The sequence below is a fragment of the Maylandia zebra genome, linkage group LG22 (genome assembly GCF_041146795.1).
Source record: "Maylandia zebra isolate NMK-2024a linkage group LG22, Mzebra_GT3a, whole genome shotgun sequence".
Lineage (NCBI taxonomy): Eukaryota > Metazoa > Chordata > Actinopteri > Cichliformes > Cichlidae > Maylandia > Maylandia zebra.
Window position 1 is genome coordinate 23709183 of NC_135187.1, and position 20734 is coordinate 23729916.

The 20734-nt window shown below is 40.8% G+C and overlaps 1 protein-coding gene across 20 annotated transcripts in view; it reads left to right on the forward strand.

Annotated features, from left to right (window-relative positions):
• Positions 1 to 20734, forward strand: part of adgrb2 (adhesion G protein-coupled receptor B2) — a 269007-nt gene that overhangs the window by 219112 nt on the left and 29161 nt on the right. For 14 of the 20 annotated variants that reach the window (XR_013095411.1, XR_001167489.3, XR_013095409.1 and 11 more), the window contains 8 exons: positions 470 to 539; positions 2021 to 2087; positions 8485 to 8570; positions 10363 to 10461; positions 12983 to 13082; positions 15513 to 15584; positions 17520 to 17612; positions 19042 to 19284. Coding sequence is in view for 17 of the 20 variants with exons in the window: in XM_012918227.3 (XP_012773681.1) it covers positions 470 to 539; positions 2021 to 2087; positions 8485 to 8570; positions 10363 to 10461; positions 12983 to 13082; positions 15513 to 15584; positions 17520 to 17612; positions 19042 to 19284 (830 nt within the window). In the remaining 3 variants the exon portion in view is untranslated. The remainder of the gene's footprint in view (positions 1 to 469; positions 540 to 2020; positions 2088 to 8484; positions 8571 to 10362; positions 10462 to 12982; positions 13083 to 15512; positions 15585 to 17519; positions 17613 to 19041; positions 19285 to 20734) is intronic. The other 6 variants (XM_012918234.3, XM_076879565.1, XM_012918233.3 and 3 more) reach the window with 4 other exon arrangements.

The window sequence follows — 20734 nt, forward strand, 5'->3', positions numbered from 1 at the left end:
ACACACACACACACACACACACACACACACACAAATCACTTGATTTAGCTAATTATTGTATGACTTATTGACCACTCCTAGTTATATCTTGCATTTTTACAAACTGCCTCTAAATCTCATATGCTCAAGTACTCCTGGTGCTGCTTGCACACACCCACACTGTGTGCTTTGCGTCGCCTATGACTAAAATAACTTCCATCTATCTAACCCCAGTTTTCATGCTTGTAGCTAGACCTCATGTCAGGAAGTACAGAGCGCTGGGGTTGCCTATAGAGCGCCCAGTCACTTTGAATCATACATTCATATTACACTCTATTGCATGGCTGCTTAGCATTTTAATGAAAGGAGCCTTATAGAGTTGTTCATACTGGGAAATCTTATTGGGCCGACATGCTTCATCGTCCCCACTAAGGCTCTCTTTTATCTTTTGTCTCACACTTTTGATCTTTCTCCCCATGTCTGTCTGTAGGTCTTCCAGCCCTTGTTGTAGCAGTGTCAGTGGGTTTCACCAGAGCGAGAGGTTACGGCACAGCCAGCTAGTGAGTATTGCTTCCAGACCTCCTGACTTTGTCTCAGTCTATGTGAATATCATCACTAAATACCAGCTTCAACCATGCATTTGTGTGGGCAGAGTAGAGGCAGAGTACCATTCATTGGCCTCATTGCTGATGAATCAAAATATGCAAGTGTTTTTCCCCTTGAGGTGTTCAAACTAAAGTTTATTTCATAGGCGAGTATTTTTATGTATTTAGTTTATTCAGTCAAAGCAGCCGTGTGTGTTATAAACAGCTGAGGGTGTAAACCCCAAATCTATTCTTTTACATCAACATCATCAGTCTTTTCTCCATGTATCCATGTATCTATTCATACAGTTGCTATAGTATATTTCTTTCTTCTGTGCCACAGGAGGACAGTTGCCTATCCCAGCATGCACTATGTTCAATACGCAACACATCTTAGCTGCTTATGTAGTGGGCATGGTATAACATTGACAGTCCTGTTCACTGCAGGGACACATTAACCCCCTGAAAACCAGCTCTGATCGGCAGGTTAAATAAAACATATTTACATATCATGTGTGAAAACCTTAATCGTCAAAAACTAATCAGCTAATCAGCTTTTGATTTTTGTGGTTCTGTTAATATTATTGCAATGGCTCAATATCCAGCAACTCCACCACTGAAAAAAGAATTAAAGATTTAGATTTTCTAAATTTGCTCATAAATTAAGGAAATTATTCCATCTTAGGGCCAAATGGCTTGTTTCTGTCATTCAAGTGAGAAACTAATAGTTTTAAGGTCTTCAATATAAAATTAATCTCCTTGCTGTCAAGTGTGAGCGCAAAATGACCTTTAAGGCATTTCAATAACCACGTCAAACAGGTGAAGCATGATTTGAATGTTTTGTTCAAGAATATGAAAATCCAAGGCAGCTAGGCTGACCTTTAAGCAAAATGTACACAAAAAAGCTTCATTACGTACCCAGTCAATAAAATGCATCTTAAAAAGGTTCACTTTCCCATATTTTACTTAACGTGAGGGCTTTGTGGAGGTTTTTTTTTTTTTTTTTTTTTTTTTTTGGGGGGGGGGTTCCATCTTAAGCTTTCTCTTTATTGAGCTGTAATTAAGATGACAGAGGGGTTTCCGCGTGCTCTGATGACATTACTGGAGGACACATTTAAGCTCATTAAGTCTCACTAGCTTGCAAAAACCAAATAAAATTTCCAGTTTGAGGATATGTTTTAGGTAATGTACATAATAAATTTGCTCAGCACTGAGGGCATTATTTACAGAAAGAGGCACTTAACCACACATTGAAAGGCTTTATCCCTCACCAAGGAAATTTGGAGTTAATGTGATACTTAATTGAATGTCTACTTGTTTTTGTTAAGTACTTGGCACTCACAGTAAGTGAAATGTGAGACCGGAATCTGGCGACGTGATATTTTACATGCTGTGATTTTTCTGTGTTTACGCACTTTTTTAACACCTCTCCTTTTTTCTTTTTTTCCCTCTACTAGTTGCTGGCTATCGTTGGAAGGCGGTTTGCTTTATGCCTTTGTTGGGCCAGCTGCTGTCATTGTATTGGTGAGTGCGTCACTGCTTCAGTTCAGTTCAGTTTTAGTTATATAGCACCAAATCACAAGAATGGTTGCCTGAAGGCACTTTATACTGTAAGATAAACACCTTACAATAATAGAGAAAAAAACAAACAACCAGACGTTCCCCTGTGAGCAAGCAATTAGCGATGGTGGGAAGGAAAAACTCCCTTTTAAAAGGAGCAGCAGAACCAGGGTCAGGGAGAGGGGCAGCCATCTGTTGTGAGCAGTTGGAGGTGGGACAAAATCCACACTGGAAGAGATTCAGCGTTTAGTAATGGTGTATAAACGGTGGTCTATAAACACATATAGAATTAAAAAGGGTGAATGAAGAAACACTCAGTGCATCATGGGAAGCCAACAGGAGCGTGACTAAGGGAGGAGTCAGGTTCCATCTACATGACGAAGTTCCTTTCCTCTCAGCCAGCCGGCCTCTCTCTGTAGTCACACGGCACAAATATTCTCCAAATATTTTTGCAAAGTTAGCCTCCCAGCTTGGGGCATTAAAGCAAATGCATGTTGACCTCTGAGGGTTTTCCTCACTCGCGCATGCACATGTAAGCATACACACCCAGGGTGTACACGACACAATGATGAGCTGAGCGCTTTGATCGCTGAGTCTAAAATGTCAGCCCAGAAAAAAATAAAAACATATTCTAGCTGACAAGAGCTGCCGGCAATGCGGCGCAAGAGTGGACCTCCATCGCAGCTCTAGCCCCGAATCTCTCACTGTTATATGCATTTTCAAAGCATAGGGCTCTGTAGCCAATGTTTTAAGCATTATTATGGTCCAGTGGTATTTTCAGATCTAAATATGCAGCTAACTTGTGTTCCACGGAACGTAATAATGTGCGCTTTCTTCATTTTTGCCAGTTGCCATAAAGCAGACGGTTTTATGTTGAAGTAAATATACTTCTGTGTTGTACTACAGCAAAACTGAGTGCACTGATTGTATCTCAGAGGCGTTTTAATCATCTGCTTCTGTGTGCTGCTGTATGTGGCTCAGCTAATTTCTCCTAAATGGATCCCTGGGTAGATATTGCCACCACTAAGCTTAATAAGTCTGGATGGGGCATTAAAGTTTGGTAATTGCTGCCACTGGCGTTGCTGTTGTGTGTGTCCGTTTATAGCTTCTTTTCCTCTGTTGTTTGCACATGTACCGTACAGTACACGTCAGGAAGGAAACATGGATCAGACAGCACAGGTGTGCAGAGTGATATGCATGATTTTGAAGTAAATCCCTGACAAGCAAACAGCAGTTAGACAGTTTCTGCAAGCTGCAGTTTGAGGCACAAGGGAATACAGGATTATGTGCTGCTGAATATTCATCATTATGTTAATCTAGTGTCTTGCAATGCCACTGTTATTATTTAAAGGTTACATAGTCTGAAACTGAATGCAAAACAGTAATAAATCGCATTCCTTTAATTGAAAATATTAAATAGTGTTTATACACTTGTATAAAAACTCTAAATACTCGCGAGGTTGGTGCTTTATTTAAAAAAATGCAAAATGCATGACTCTAAAAAAGCGTATTTGAATAAGTTATAAGATGAAGAAGTTAAACATTCAAGTTTCGAAAGTTGGAGCAGTTTCATAAAACCCACCAACTTGCTTAAAGTTATTTTTCAGTGCCTAGTATGTCTTGATGCGCTTCCAGCTTTTCTCCTCCGCAATGTCAAAGTACGCTCCACACCCCAGCTGCTACATGGTACCTGGCCCCCTGGTGTTGTTGCTGGGGCCGCACTCTAACAAACAGCTGTAATGAGAGCAGGGCGTTGGGCAGAGAAACACAGACCTTCCCACAGGACTCTTCTCTAATTAATGAACCTGGCCTTGGGCAAATAGCTGAGCAGGATGGTGCTGACTCACAGAGCCTGGGCCAGACATGACTGGCATGACAATAGTGCTGTCACAGTCTGGCACGTTGTAGGTAGTTGTCAGTAGCACACGCGAGACTGGAAGAGATCAGAGAAAGAGATTTTTTTTTAATGAATCGTAAATGCCACATGTACCATACTGACGATCCACCAAATGCTCTGTCTAGTTTGGTGATGTGCAGTACAGGAGCTCCACCGGGGACTGTGCTGTCTCCATTCCTGTTCACCTTGTACACCTCAGACTCAGTACAACTCCAGGTCATGGCACATACGCAAATACTCTTGACAGTTCTAGTGTTTGGATATATTAGTGATGGGTAGGAGGAGACGTACAGAGCACTAGTAGATGTTTTTGTGGAGTGGTGTGGCAGAAGTCATCTGCTTCTGAATCTGAATGAGACCAGAGAGGTGGCGATCGAGACCAGAGGGAGGTGGACCGCTACACAGCTTTGTCTGTGATGGCATAGGCTATTAATGTGGAGGAGTACCCAGTACCTGGGCATCCACAGTGACAACAGACTGAACTGGAAGACCAACACAGAAGTTGTATACTAAAGAAATGGGATGAGCGGGCTCTTTTTCCTGAGGAACCTGAGATCCATCAATGTGTGCAGCAAAATGATGGAGATTTTCCATCACTCAGTTGTGGTGAGCACAGTGTACTTTACTGTGGTCTGCTGGGGGAGCAGCATCGCAGCTGGAGACACCAACAGACTGACTGAACTGATCAGGAAGGCTCTGTGATTGACTGTATCTTTTTAAATCACTACACACTCTATAATACAATATATCTGTCATGCAGTGTCATCTACCAGATAATGACATATTATTATTATTATTACTATTATTATTATTATTATTATTATTATTATTATTATTGTGATTATTATTATATGCAGTGAAAGGAAATATGAGTATTTTCCATTTCATTTCTAAGAAATGGGATTTGAGCAGAAATTAGGCTTCTGCAAAGGATGTGAAAACCAAATATTTAACACGGTACGTGTATGTCAGACTCTAACTGTTCAGCCGCTTAGTGGTTGTAATTTTTGGCAGACATGTTTTCAGCATATGGATTTTTTCCTCTTAGCTAGTAGCAGCTCTTGGCATGAGCTGAAGGAGGTATTCAGGCAGACATTCAGTTTAAGAGCTTGGTAAGAATAGGAATGCATTGTAGGAGCTGTGTAGGTACGCATCAGGGTGTGAAAATCACTTGTCACTTACACCGCTCGCTCCTCCAGCAGACTTCCCAAAGAACCTGATAAACGATCAAACAAAGAATAGGCAGAGAAACCCATGGCTGATGGAAGAACGCGTATGAGTGAATGCTGGCAATCAGGATTATGACGAACATGTCGCTAGCACAGGAAATCTCCCACATGGGCAGGATTTCAAAGTAGAAGGGGTCTACATGTGGCAAGCCTCGGCTCAGAGCCATGTGCAAGTGCGTCTTATTGAATCTGTATCACTGGGTCACCGCTATAACCCAGATGTTTGGCAGGCTTAACAACGGACTCCTCATTAGTAAGAGAAACAAGTATGAGAAGCAGTTTTTTAAAGCTTTCAGAACTGCCATAATTATAGGTTAAGAAAAGTACAGGACCTGCTCATTTAAAAAAAAAAAAAACAAACTTCTGTCCTGTGCTATGTGGATAGAAGGAGTAGGATGAAACCAATGAAAGGAATGTCTGTTACCTTCAGTTCACCAAATTAAAGCTGAATTTGTTCATGTAACTTAATATGTTGATTGTCTAGATTTTGCTAGTTGAAGCATGACATAATTTGACGTAGGAATTAGTAAGTAATAAAACCTTTAGAAAAAAAGCCTATGCTTGGCTTCAATAGTATACATAATACTTTGTATAGTTCATAAATAGATGCTTTTATTCAACCGACCCCAGGGCCAAGTCAGCTCACTCTCCCTGGACAGTATTTACTCTTAGGGGAATAATGTTGTATCTTCTAGATATTAGTTTTAGTTTCTTTTGCCTTTTTTAAAAGACTAAGAAGTTTGTAGTGCAGTAAAAATAAGTAAAAGTACAAGCTTTTGTTATTTGCCCTTTTGAAACCCATTTTAAGATACGGACAGACATCATTTTTAGTATGATTATTATTATTTGTATTTCTTATGTAGATAAAGCTCATGTGTAGCATTTATTGTTTAGTAAATCCACTTAAATTTTTAATAATAAACATGTTGGGGTTTTTTTTTTATTAAAAGTTCACAAACCACCATCTATTCAAATTGTTATGTATTTAAACTCTTATAGCCGTTACTGCATAGCAAAGATATACAGTGGGGCAAAAAAGTATTTAGTCAGCCACCGATTGTGCAAGTTCCCCCACCTAAAATGATGACAGAGGTCAGTAATTTGCACCAGAGGTACACTTCAACTGTGAGAGACAGAATGTGAAAAAAAAATCCATGAATCCACATGGTAGGATTTGTAAAGAATTTATTCGTAAATCAGGGTGGAAAATAAGTATTTGGTCAATAACAAAAATACAACTCAATACTTTGTAACATAACCTTTGTTGGCAATAACAGAGGTCAAACGTTTACTATAGGTCTTTACCAGGTTTGCACACACAGTAGCTGGTATTTTGGCCCATTCCTCCATGCAGATCTTCTCGAGAGCAGTGATGTTTTGGGGCTGTCGCCGAGCAACACGGACTTTCAACTCCCGCCACAGATTTTCTATGGGGTTGAGGTCTGGAGACTGGCTAGGCCACTCCAGGACTTTCAAATGCTTCTTACGGAGCCATTCCTTTGTTGCCCGGGCGGTGTGTTTTGGATCATTGTCATGTTGGAAGACCCAGCCTCGTTTCATCTTCAAAGTTCTCACTGATGGAAGGAGGTTTTGGCTCAAAATCTCACGATACATGGCCCCATTCATTCTGTCCTTAACACGGATCAGTCGTTCTGTCCCCTTGGCAGAAAAACAGCCCCATAGCATGATGTTTCCACCCCCATGCGTCACAGTAGGTATGGTGTTCTTGGGACGCAACTCAGTATTCTTCTTCCTCCAAACACGACGAGTTGAGTTTATACCAAAAAGTTCTACTTTGGTTTCATCTGACCACATGACATTCTCCCAATCCTCTGCTGTATCATCCATGTGCTCTCTGGCAAACTTCAGACGGGCCTGGACATGCACTGGCTTCAGCAGCGGAACACGTCTGGCACTGCAGGATTTGATTCCCTGCCGTTGTAGTGTGTTACTGATGGTGACCTTTGTTACTTTGGTCCCAGCTCTCTGCAGGTCATTCACCAGGTCCCCCCGTGTGGTTCTGGGATCTTTGCTCACCGTTCTCATGATCATTTTGAGCCCACGGGAACCCCAGATCGAGGGAGATTATCAGTGGTCTTGTATGTCTTCCATTTTCTGATGATTGCTCCCACAGTTGATTTTTTCACACCAAGCCGCTTGCCTATTGTAGATTCACTCTTCCCAGTCTGGTGCAGGTCTACAATACTTTTCCTGGTGTCCTTCGAAAGCTCTTTGGTCTTGGCCATGGCGGAGTTTGGAGTCTGACTGTTTGAGGCTGTGGACAGGTGTCTTTTATACAGATGATGAGTTCAAACAGGTGCCATTCATACAGGTAACGAGTGGGGGACAGAAAAGCTTCTTACAGAAGACGTTACAGGTCTGTGAGAGCCAGAGATTTTCCTTGTTTGAGGTGACCAAATACTTATTTTCCACCCTAATTTACGAATAAATTCTTTACAAATCCTACCATGTGGATTCATGGATTTTTTTTTCACATTCTGTCTCTCACAGTTGAAGTGTACCTCTGGTGCAAATTACTGACCTCTGTCATCATTTTAGGTGGGGGAACTTGCACAATCGGTGGCTGACTAAATACTTTTTTGCCCCACTGTAATATAATGGCATAATATTTAGAATCCCCTCATATCATTCTGTATGTTGTCAACATAAACAATAGCAGCAGGAAACATTGCCATAAATAGCTCTGTAACATTATTATAACTTATTATTATCAATCTATTGACCTCAAAGGAGAGGTCAGAGGTCATGTGACATGATATTTAAAATCTTTATATGGCACTTTCTATCCAAATCATAGTTTTATGGCTTTTTGTCAGTTTTCAATCAATAAATCTTTAAGTTGACCTGGAAGACCTTGGTGATGTAAACCAAATTTTAATGGCTTGTTGATGTGACCCCACTCTACATCCCTACAGAGTTTTATCAAAATTCATTCAAAACTTTTTGAGCTATCGAATGTTTACAGAGTGATGACACACATGCAAATGCTATCAAAATCACAAAGTGGTTAGCAGAGATAATACAGATAAAATATACCATTACTAATGGCTTATAAACATTCATTAATTTTATTGACAATTAAAAATCAACTTGGTCTATGCGGCTTTTACAAAGTTGTCTTCAACCTTGTGAAACATTAATAAAAGAAAATACAAAGCCATTTGATCGCCTGTTCTCGACTCTTGTATCACAGCAATGTGTCTCTGTCTCTCAGGTGAATATGCTTATTGGAATCGTGGTGTTTAACAAGCTCATGTCTCGAGACGGCATCTCAGACAAGTCTAAAAAGCAGCGTGCTGGGTAAGTTGCCTGCACTTCACACACATACTTACACATAGACACACACACACGTCCATCCACGCACATTTGCTGCATTAGTTACATTTTCCCTGCTGTCAGACAAAGTTAGGAGCACAAAGTATTCATGGCAATTAACTAGAAATGCTTTCGAGGGTCTGAGCACGTACACCTACCTGTACATCTGTGCCTTCAGTAAAAATTATACAAAAAAAGGAAAAGAAACAGAAAAAATATGATCCAATTTGGCAACAAAATGACAAGACATCTGCTGTGTTTTGTTGCTCTGTGCAATGCATTTTACTTCGCTTTAACATACGCTACCCATCTAGTTTTGTGTGCTTGAAGTGACATCGCCGAATAAAGTGGATGTGAAAATCAATGGCAGATGGAAATCTAATTACATTCAATAAATACCTGGATTATGTGGATTAAACCTTCTATACTATTGAATCCTAACCCACACATACACACAATATACAGGCATATGTCTCTAGCTCCACCGTTGTTTGTATTAAAGTAGTTCGCTGCGCTCATCATCTTTCTCATTCTGAATGGCACTCCCACATCTAAAAATCCATGTTTTAATTTTTACACCTATTGATTCCATCATTTGTTCTCCTTTTTTTCTTTATGCCGTTGCATTTCCTCCAACGTCTATACAGTAGTGCACAAATGGAACTTTTAATTTGTTCGTAGCATCAAGGGTTAACAGTACAGCTCTGCTCTCCAGGGGGTTGATTAGCTTTTGTTACCCGGTGATGCAACCTGAGATTAAACCAGTCGCTGTGTACAAACACACCTACGCGCACACGAAAATACACACGAACAGGTGTATCCTCCTTTGTCGCATGAAAAGTCCTTGGCCTTATCCGAGCAGTAAGCACATTGCGTCCCCCGATTCTCAGAAGTGTGTTTACAGAAATAAAATGCTCACACATACACACAGACACACGCACGCACCACAGTTGGTCGTGTTGCTAACAGGACAAGCTGTCATTAGCGTAATGTATTTCCTTATGAAGCCATGGGGATGTGGCTGGCAACAAGGCAATGAGCTGTGCTGGGACGCTAATGTAGCATAGCAACATACTGCCCCATCATTCTCTGCTTGCACGTATATACTCAAATTCAGTATATACACACGCAAGCGTGCGCACATTCACTCTCTCTTTCTGTCTGAGTGGTCGACTGTAAGTAAATAAACAACCAAAGGAGTCAGAAAGCTTCACTTTTGCTTTTGCACAGTGATATAAAAAAAAAAGATAAATTAAAAAAAATTATATATATATATACATATATAAATGAAAACACACACATAGACCTGCTTGCACTGGCCGGGGAATATATTTTTGGTACTTGCACCGGTACTTCCTGTCTGCATCACTGTAATCTGTTAATCCACATGATTGCTGTAACATTACAATGTCCGTCTCTCATGTTCCCTCTACTTGCTCTGAATCGATCTTTGTATTCTGACTGTTTTTCATTGCTGCTACTTTTTAAGATCTGGTTTTAATTTTTCCTTTCTTTCTTTTCTCCTTCCCCCTTTTTCCCCTCTCTTTTTTTCTTTTTATTTCTTCTCTTTGTTGTGTCCACTTTCTCTCTTTATGTTTCTTTTTCTTTACTTTTTCCTCTTGGTTATTTTGCAACTGTGACACCGGCACATTCACCTGTTGTCATAACTGGTACTTGTCCTTCCCACACATCCCACACCCTTACCTACCTCCTGTCCTCTTCACCTGGGTGCGTGCGTGTATGTGTTTATGTATGTATGTCTGTACATGTCCTAAAGTGTCCCAGCGGAGGCGCGTAGCCGACTGCTCCTGAAATGCTCCAAGTGTGGCGTGATCTCAAGCACCGTTATGTCCAACTCGACTGCCAGCAGCGCCATGTTAGTCCATCTTCACCTCTCTCTCTCTTTCTCTCCATTGCCCTCACTCTCCTACATCTTTTGTAATCTCTGGCTTTCAGTTATGATGCAGGATCTGGCTAAGTAATGAAAGGAAAAACACCTGCTCTACTATCGCTGCAATTTAATGAGATCATGTTTTCATCCAAAGTGGTATTTCCTCTGGTTGCACTAAGCAAATCTGACCCCTGTCAAGCTATATTTGTGAACCATATTTGGAAGTTTGTTTTAATCATGTTTGTGTTACGAAATGTTCAGAAAGGTTGTTAATGAAGCAAACTATTTGGGTAGTGTACTTGCATAAACGTGGATTTCATATCAACCAGATCAAGTAAATATTCACAGTAACACACGTAATATCACGTACATGTGAGAAAAAGGAAAACCTGGCTCCAAGTTTAGTGATATAAGTTTAGTGGTGTATGTGTTTAATAAGGTGTCATCCTTATTATAATGACAAAAAAGAGATTTCTCTCTGTGAACACATAAGCCCCACCCACCGTCTGCTTTTAATGGGCAGGCCAATCAGAAACAAACAAAAAAAGTTGATTTAAACAGATGAAGAAGAGTTAAAACGGCTTGTTTAAAAAAATTTGTGAGCTGAGGGGCTGCACAAAGGCCAAGTAAGACAAATAAGATTATTTACAATTCAAATCTCATTGTAACCATTAATAAAACTGATTAAAAAGAAATACATAGACTGCTACTAATAACAATAATACTAAAAATCAAGGCAATAAAATAAAATAAAAAAATCACTTAAAAAAAATCTTAAATGTCTTGTTAGATGTGTTTTCTTTGCTGAGCTTTGCTAAAAAAAAGATTCATAGCAGTTTCTTTTCAAACACTGGATTGTTTCTTCTGTTCTGAGGATTGTTTTAATGGTTTCATAATCAGGAAGACCTGTAAACTTTCACACTCAGGGTTATTTTTCATGTTTTTCAGTTGCCTAGATCCTTGCTAAAGACAAGTCAACTTTATCGTTACATATTGGCTCAGAAAAGAAGTAGAATAGCAAACTTGTATGAATTTCCAAACCATCCAATAGTCAGGGGTGCACATAAGTGGTGCACATTTGCTGTCAAAATAAAAGACCCGCACCAGATAAGAAGTTGTAACGCGCATTTGCGTACATAAGATTTTCTGGAGGAGGACACACATTTGTTTAGAACTCTTAAAGTTTTCGAATAAGCAAGCTCCTTTAAGCTATTACTTTGGTTTTCCTCCACCTCCAAAGAAATGTCAGAAGGAGTTTGAACCGCAAAAGAAGCGCGTATTCTCGGAAAAGTGGTTGCAGGAGGCGAGCTGGCTTCAAACAAATGATGAACGCACAGAGATGTGGTGCAGAATATGCCGTGAAAATCCCACTCTCGCGGATAAAAACAGTCCCTTTTATATGTACGCAAACGCTCGTGGCAACTTCTTATCTGGTGCACGTCTTTTATTTTGACAGCGAATGTGCACCTGCGGACCACTTATGTGCACCCCTGACTATAGTCATTGTTCCTTATACCTAAGTCTCAGACATATACAAGTCATATTGGACTTCAGGTGGTTTACTTACTTGCTTACTTTGACATTTACCTGACAGATTGTCACTAGCTCGACTGTATAAGCTGTCAAGGCAAAGAACACACACCCACACAAGATTGATTTATTAGTGATGGGCAAAAATGCTACTTTAATATGTAAAACGTAGGATCAGCTTTATTAGTCTTATGGAACATTCAATTCATATGAATCATACCTCTTTTTTACTCTCATTATTTTTATTTCTTGTATGTAAAAATTTCTTGGAGTTTGTTGCTCTGCTGGATTATGACGTTTGGTTACAACCGCAGTCAGCACCACAGGGAGTTCACAGGAGAAGAGCAGATACATCACTATAATTTATTGTTCTTTATTCGCTTTTGCTCGTTTTGCACATCAACGGGGACTTGCGTATTTTTCCATGTAGCTAGACGGAGCTGTCCGTCTTTTTTATTGGACAGTTATAAAACCGTGAATATGTGCTCAGACAGCATGAACATTTTAAATTGGTGTCTATCTTTGTGGTGCTGTTACAGTCAGACATGCACACACATTCTTGTACCTCAGAAACCCGATGTCAGTACTTGTCAGTGACTTGTCTTCCCCCTCCTCGGTGGGCTTCTGCCCATTGTCTTCACAGTCTACCAGCATGGCACTTAGTGTGCATCAACTATGTAATTGTGAGCAACTGCCAGTCCAAAACTATCTACATGATTACACATCATCTTCCATTTATCGGTGGGAATATTAAGTCTGATTCAAATCCCAGTGTGCCAATCAGTTTCAAATTGCCCACTGCTGTGAAACTATGCCTCATCTCCATGTTTACATGAGTGTATGTGTGTGAGAAGTTGAGTTATGTGACTTACCAGATATGACTCATCTGGTTTGGTTTGAGACTGAATCCCTTGTTCATTCCCTCCTTTCCTCCTCCTCTGCCCCGACTTCTGTCTCCTTCTTTCCTCTCTGACAGGGCATCTCTGTGGAGCTCCTGTGTGGTTCTCCCGCTGCTAGCGTTAACCTGGATGTCAGCGGTCCTGGCCATAACTGACCGGCGCTCCACACTCTTCCAGGTGATGTGTCTCACAACACCAATGCATGCAAGACACTCATCTGTAGCTTTGAGACACCATGGATAAGCTGCTTTTAAATGGTGGGAGCCCTCTGAAAGTTTAAGAAACACCTGCTGTGTCACAGATATAGATGAAGTATTTGCACATTCACTGCTGTTTGTTCTTGAATAGTCAAACGATAAAGATGCAGTGTTGGAAATAGTTATCTGATCCCCTGCTGAATTTGTGAGTTTGCTCACTTATGAAGAAATAAATAGTTTCTATTTTTATATCAGTAGAGCGATAGAATATCAACCAACAATCCAGAAAAAAAACATATCAGATTATGTTATAAATTTATTTTCATGTGACTTGGTGAAATAAGCGTTTGATCCCCTAAACTTAGAATTATGGCTTTCACAGATAGGCTGTGTGCAGATCATATATAATCAATCAGTCAATCAATTATAGATAGTCCTGATCTCCACTTGTTATGTGCATAAAGCACATCGGTCCACTTAATCAGTTTTTTCCATCCCAACCTCTCCACAACCAAAGAGCTATAAAAGGACGTCAGACCAATGGCAAAAAACTTGGTGAGAATGTGGCAACTGCTGGTGGAAATATTCAGAAATGGAAGAAATATAAAATAATCATCATTTGTCCTCGGTCTGGAGCTCCGTACAAGATCATGGCTCATAGTGTGAGGATGATCATGAGATAGGTGGTGGATCAGCCTAAACCTACACGGGAGGAGCTTGTTAATGATCTGAAGGAAGTTTTACCGCAGTCACCAGGAACACTACGGATAACACATTCCCCAATAATGGACTGAAATGTTGCAGGATTACAAGTCCCCCTGCTCATGAAGGCGCATCTTAAGTTTGAAAGAGAAAAGTTGAGCATGACCCAAAGAACACCATCCCCACAATCAAGCACAGAGGTGGAAACATTAAACTTTGGGACTGTATTTCTGCTAAGGGTACAGGAAAACCTCACTGCACTGAGAAACCAGTGGACAGGGCCTCATTCCCTAAGCCAGAACACTGAAGGTGAATCGTGGATCCTCCCTTAGTTATGCTGCAGTAGGTGTAGGCTGCTGGGGGATTCCCATGATGGACTGAGTATTTCTTCTTCAGTCACCTTTCCTACTCATTATGTGTTAATAGACCTCTCTGCAGTGAATCATACGTGTTATTAATCTCTGGCTTTCTTCCAAAGCATGTATTTTATCCTGCCTTCCTTCTCACACCCCAACCAGTCACGGCAGATTGCCTCCCTCCCTGAGCCTAGTTCTGCTGGAGGTTTCTTCCTGTTAAAAGGGAGTTTTTCCTTCCCATTGTTGCCAACATGCTTGCTCATAAGGGGGTCATTTGATTGTTGGGTTTTTCTCTATATATATTATTGTTAGGTCTACCTTACAATATAAAGCACCTTGAGGTGACTGTTGTTGTTGTGATTTGGTGCTGTATAAATAAAATTGAATTGAATTGGATGGGACTTCCAGCATGACAATGACCCAAAACATGTCTCCACAGCAACAAAATAGTGGCTAAAGAAAAAACAAGGTAAGGTCATGGAGCCCAGATCTCAGTCCTATCTGTGGAGGAAGCTGATTCTTCCTCCAAACAACCCAAAGCCAAATTTAAAGGGTTTAGAGTTTCTGTAAAGAGGAATGGACCAAAATCTTCCTGAGATGTGCGCAAACCTGGTGACTAACTACAAATAAATGTCTCTGGTCAAATACATATTTCACTCAAAGAGATGCAAATGAGTTTCATGTTTTTTTCTGGATTTTTAAGCAATATTCTGTCTCTCACTGTTAAAATGAAACAACCATAAAAAATAGAGACTTTTTGTTTTTCCCAGTCTACATGTTCGAGTCTCATATCTTGACAAATTAGCAAATTTGGGGACAAATAATATCATGTATAAATAAAGAACCGGCCAGTGGAAAAATAGGTCAATATGAAAATAATCTTATTTTACTTTAAAACAAGCAATTCCCACTGTCAAGATCACAAGTAAGCAACACAAACAGTGAGTGAGAGTATTGACTGTGATGATTTATTATGAATAATCATGACTACTGACTCATTTTGTTATTATATGAGGGTTTCTCTAATGATTCATTACAACACAAAATAACAATAGAGTGGGTGCCACAGCACCATGTGGTACACTACAGAGAATTCAAGTGCGGATATTATAATATTTTAAATTTTGCACTCTCAGCTAATTTTACTTTTGAAGGAAACAAGTACGATACAGTTAGTTAATATGTGCTTGCATTTATTTCATTCAATGGTTTGTTGAAGTTTAAGCATTTGCACAGTAATATAAAACAACTTAAAATTAAGGGGGATGCCATGGTTTAAAATGTTTTAGAACCACTGCAGTATTAAACAAATGTGCACTAACTAACAGGAGCATCTCATTTATCTCCTCTAGGTTCTCTTTGCCGTCTTTGACTCTGTTCAAGGCTTTGTTATCATCACCGTCCACTGCGCCATGCGCCGAGAGGTGAGTCCAGTCTCTTCCTCCCCCTCCTCCTGTTGAGCATTTGTTGTGTGGATGCCACGCATTTTTTGAATTTATTCTAACTCTGCAGCACACAGTGAACTCGGAGATAGTCGCTGGCTTTGCTGGGATGCCGGGATTCATTTTCTTAAATGTCACGTTAGCTTCTGGGGTCAGTATGAAGTCACGTCAGAACACAAGCGGATCAGACGCGAGAAGGATTAGCACGGTATTCATGTCCTGTGCTGCGGCACTACTTCTTCATAATGCAGTAGGATAGTGCGGCATTGTCCATCTGATCCAAGTCTGCTTTAAGGAGCTTACTATGATGCTGTATGAAATAAGACGATAAGTCCCTAACTAATAGCCCCAAGTGCCTGTTTGCCACAGGCTTTACTGTGTCCCCAGGGATCCCGGATTTTAAACTCATTATGGACATACATGTATTCTTGCCCTTGAGACAGACAATGGCACACATGCCAGTGTGTGTACACTTATTCAATATGGCATCGCTCACAACTGCTCTGGCTACAATTAATGGATTTTACAATGTCATCAGTTTTCCATAACTGTAAATATGTCATCTGTTTCCGATGCATGTACGCGGCGCGCAACGCAACCTCTGTCAAAGAGATCATTATGATATTGAACGAACTGCATACTGTAAGTGAATTTTTAAATGCTCTGAATGCTTAGCTGCATTAAATCAATACCACAAAAGCGGCAGGGATCAGGGTACCGTAAATCCAGGAATTATTTATTGTAAATGTATGAAAATCCTCTTGCAAGAGTGAGCGTAAATCCTTCGTAGCTGCAGAACAACAGACAGAGGGGAGTGCCGCAACGGAGGAAGTAATAGAGGGAGGGTGGGGGGGATCAGGATGTATTACAGTGCAACAAAAACAGAGAGAAGGTAGCATAAAGTGTGATATTATGTAAACGGCAGAAAGGGGAGCGTCTTGTGATGGAGGAACTAAGTTAAAGTTAGGTGGTGAGGAAGGGAACGCACGCAGAGATCTGTGAGAGGAAACTGTGATTTAGAAGCGAAGCAGGGGATGATAGTGGGGGAGGAGGAAATAGAGAGGAATGTGGAAAGAGAGAGAGAGAGAGGTAGGTATCCATAGTGGGGCATTTCTCTTTGAAATAGAAATGAGGTGCATTGGGTGCCAGTGCACGCACTCACATACACACAAACACTCGCGCACTAACACAGAACAGGCAACAAAGGCCACTGAGGATGAGTATGGATATAAAAGGAAATAATAAACAAAATGAAACAATGGAGGGGATAAACCAGTCCATGCAGACGTGGACGCAGTCCACTCGCGTACATAGACGAGGAGACCGCCCGATGTGCTGCTACTTCCTCAGCAACTAACCAGGATACCTGTAATACAAATCGCGATAGGGGGGGGATTTGTTCTTTGTTACAAGGAGCGGCCCTTTGACAGCGCGCTGGTGTGTGTTTACTTAGATACAGTATGTGGGAGGATAAGGAAAAAACAGCATAGCACAGGAAAGGCCTCGGGTTTAGAACATCTACAGTACATACCGTGCTGTTAATTTTAATTAGTGCTGTGAACAGTAATCACTAGGCTCAAATTTTTCACTTTCAAAGTATTCTATGAGCTTTCTATACCGCTCCTATAACTGTTATATAATCTGCAAGCCGAGTTTCCTCATGAACAATGGGACTTTTTGCATAAGTTGGTATTCACCGTACACTTGCCATTGCGGCGATATAGATGAAGCATGTACGTTGTTTAAGGAGCATGGTCCCCACGCTCCAATGTTTGCCAAACTAACTTAAGGAAAAGTTCCTCCACTAACTTCTTTCCTTTGCATCATCTTTTCCTCTCCCTCATCATCCTCCCCGCCCCTCCTTCCCTCTCTCTGTTTCCACCCTACCCTCTCCCGCATCCCCCTTCCAACCCCCAGGTGCAGGACGCAGTGCGCTGTCGAATGGGGGGATGTAAAGACGACAGCGAAAACTCACCAGACTCCTGCAAGAATGGACAGGTGCAGATCATGGTGAATAGCACTCCATTTCATCCCACATTGCAGTCCATTTGCCTCAGACTAACATTAACCAGGCTGAAGCTTTTCCCCGCGAGCTCCAATTCCAGCAGAGCGAAGCATGATGCCATTATAGACGTGATCAAACTTGCACCTGGCTTTCTCGTTTTCTCCTTAACCATCTTTACCTTAACAGGGGTTCATGCATTAAGCAGTGTCTTTTTTTTATATGTGACATCATCCCAGAAAAATGAAATTTCACTTGAAGCTTGTCTAGTTTCCAGCCTGAAACTAATGTCTGCTGTTTCACCTACAGTCCCCTGCTATTATATCATTTCATTGTCATTTGCTGTTAAAACATATTCTCACTCCCGTCTTTTGACATACGAGCACTGAAAGACACCCGACAAACTGAGTTGGACTAACCTGCGCATTGAAATAAAGCTGTTGTGAAATCGTCCGGTCCTCACCAGGCATCAGTGTGTGACAACTCGGGAGTGGGAGCTTGTTGGTCTATACATCACAGCCTCTAATCATATTTTATCACAACAGACATTTCAGCACTTTTATGTTCTTCTAACTGAAAGTCCTTCATCTTTTTTCTTTTTTCTAAAAGACCGCAGAGCTATAAGCTGTAAGGTTATTGTGTGCGTTCCAGATGTTATTAATAGTGTGATAAATCATAGAGACTTGACCTGCCCCAGCAATGACAGTATAGTAACACCACAACCATGAGAGAATGAGCAGCCCTCATCTCTATTCCCTTTATTTCTCCCTCAGACCTGTTTGCGGTAACGATTATGGGTTTCTGAATGCTCCTCTGAGGTTTTCAAGATTAAACTTTGGAGCCATCGCTCTGCTCAATGAAGCCATCGCGCCACACTCTCACTCTCTGTTTTCCTTTACAGTCTAACTGGAATGTTTAATTTTGGGTAAACTGTATTATCATGGTGTGTGTTGGCTCATCAGTGTGCCAGCGACAGTGCATTAGACAGACAGGTGCTCTTGTTTTTTCTTAACTTTTCTTGTCTAAATACGTGCGACTTTGAGGATGTCTTTTCAGACTGCACATATGCACGGAGAGCGGCTGTGTGAGAGACGCAGCACCCTTGAGAACATTAATTGTGATGGATAATTTGACGAGGTTGCCACCAGTTATAGCTGCATCATAATTACAGTGAACACCATTCTCTCAGGTGCTCTTGGTATATTCACAAATCTCATTAGCATGTTAAACCCTTGACATTTAGAGTCAGCGTAAAGATGTAGAACTGCAGCTACACCCTCTTGTTAAAACGGAATCAAAGCTGTCTCTGGAAATTTATTTGATTAGCTAAATTCTGATTAAAAATCAGCACTGTTCTTTGCAAAGCTGGTTAGATGTCCTCTTTTAACATTTCAACTTTATGTTTTTCATTAATTCTTTTTTTATATATATCATCAGAAATGTGCAAATGTGAGCGCCTGTGGAAAGCAGAGCGGGTCTTTGCGTTACGGCACATCACTGTGCTTATCAGGTTGCCACGCACAGCCGCTCCCACCAGCGTGCCACCAGACATCCCAGCAAGGCTGTTACCACAGTCTGACCCATGGCAACCACAGCCACGCATTGAGCCATGTTAATGAGCATACCCCCATCCTCAACAACAACCATAACCACGCCCATAATCACATCAGCAGCCAACCAGTATGTAACCAAAAAAAACCCATTGTTGGTAGAAATAGTCAAATCCGTAAGTAGAAAAGGTGCAATATGTAAAGCAACATTTATTAATAAATGCTACAGGATTACTTGAGCGTTTTGACAGGTTCTTCCTGAGAGATGGATGAGAAAATGTTAACCACTCAACACTCACTGCTTTGGAGCTTTCTGGAGCTACTGTAAGCAGTCTCTTAACTTAATGGAAAGATGGGAAACAGTGAAAGCCCTACCATTACTGTGCTCTGAAATAGCAAAATAAGCCCAACCCAAGAAAAATACACTTTAGGATTTGTGTGTATATATATATATATATATATATATATATATATATATATATATATATATATATATATATATATATATATATATATATATATATATATTTATATATATATTTATTAGGGGTGCAACGATATTCATATCGATATTGAACCGTTCGATACAGTGCTTTCGGTTCGGTACGCATATGTATCGAACAATACAACATTTGTAATTTATTTTATCAATTTTCCTTCTGTCGATGCTGTCTGTGTTGAGCGCTCAGTGAATCTGTGTTCGACTACTCCGCCTAGGCTGCACTGTCGAGCGCAGATCCACTGAGCGCTCAACACAGACAGCATAGTCAGAAGGAGAAGCACAGGGCAAGCTAGCGAGACAGAAGTTAAGCTCTCCTTACAACAGGCAAATTGAACCTCATTCAGATCTGGCGTTTGGAATTATTTTGGTTTTCATGTGACGTATGACCCTGAAGGTAAGCGAGTCATGGACTAAAGTAAAACAGTATGTTGAATGTGCCATGCAATGCTCAATTACATTGGTGTGAACTAGTGTGTTAGCGCAGCTAGCTCGTTAACGTGTTGGCCGTCTAGCCCCATGCACGGAGTGATCGGCGGTAGCTCGTTAACGGAGATTTGCCGTGTTGTGGCGTTAAGGTCATTTCAACGAGATTAACCTGAAAGCACTAGCGGGAACACAACGAATATGACTGCACATTTACACCGACATCATCGTAGTGCAAAGACAAAAACAACAAGCATGCTACTAACTTTAGCCGAGTTATTTAGACAGCTGTTAGCACATGATTCTCCTTATGCTGCTGAGAATATAGCCCAGAAGAAGCGGATAGTATAGCTTTTATTTTGGAAAGAGACATTTCTCTGTAATAAACTCTCTTTTCCAAAGATGAGTGATTCCTCAATCAGATACAGGGCTTGCAATATCGCTAGCCCGACGTCCTGGAGCTAGCGATTTTTTCAGTCGGGCTACCAAAATCTATCTCTGCCCTGCCCGTCGGGCTATTGTAGGAAAAATATATGTCAATGCTTTTGCATTCTTTCGGAAATGTAGCTGGGTAATTATGTCATTGGCATCGGTGAGCCACTGTCAATATGTGACATATTGAAGTCGCGTTTGAATTTGCGCTTGTTTTTTTGCT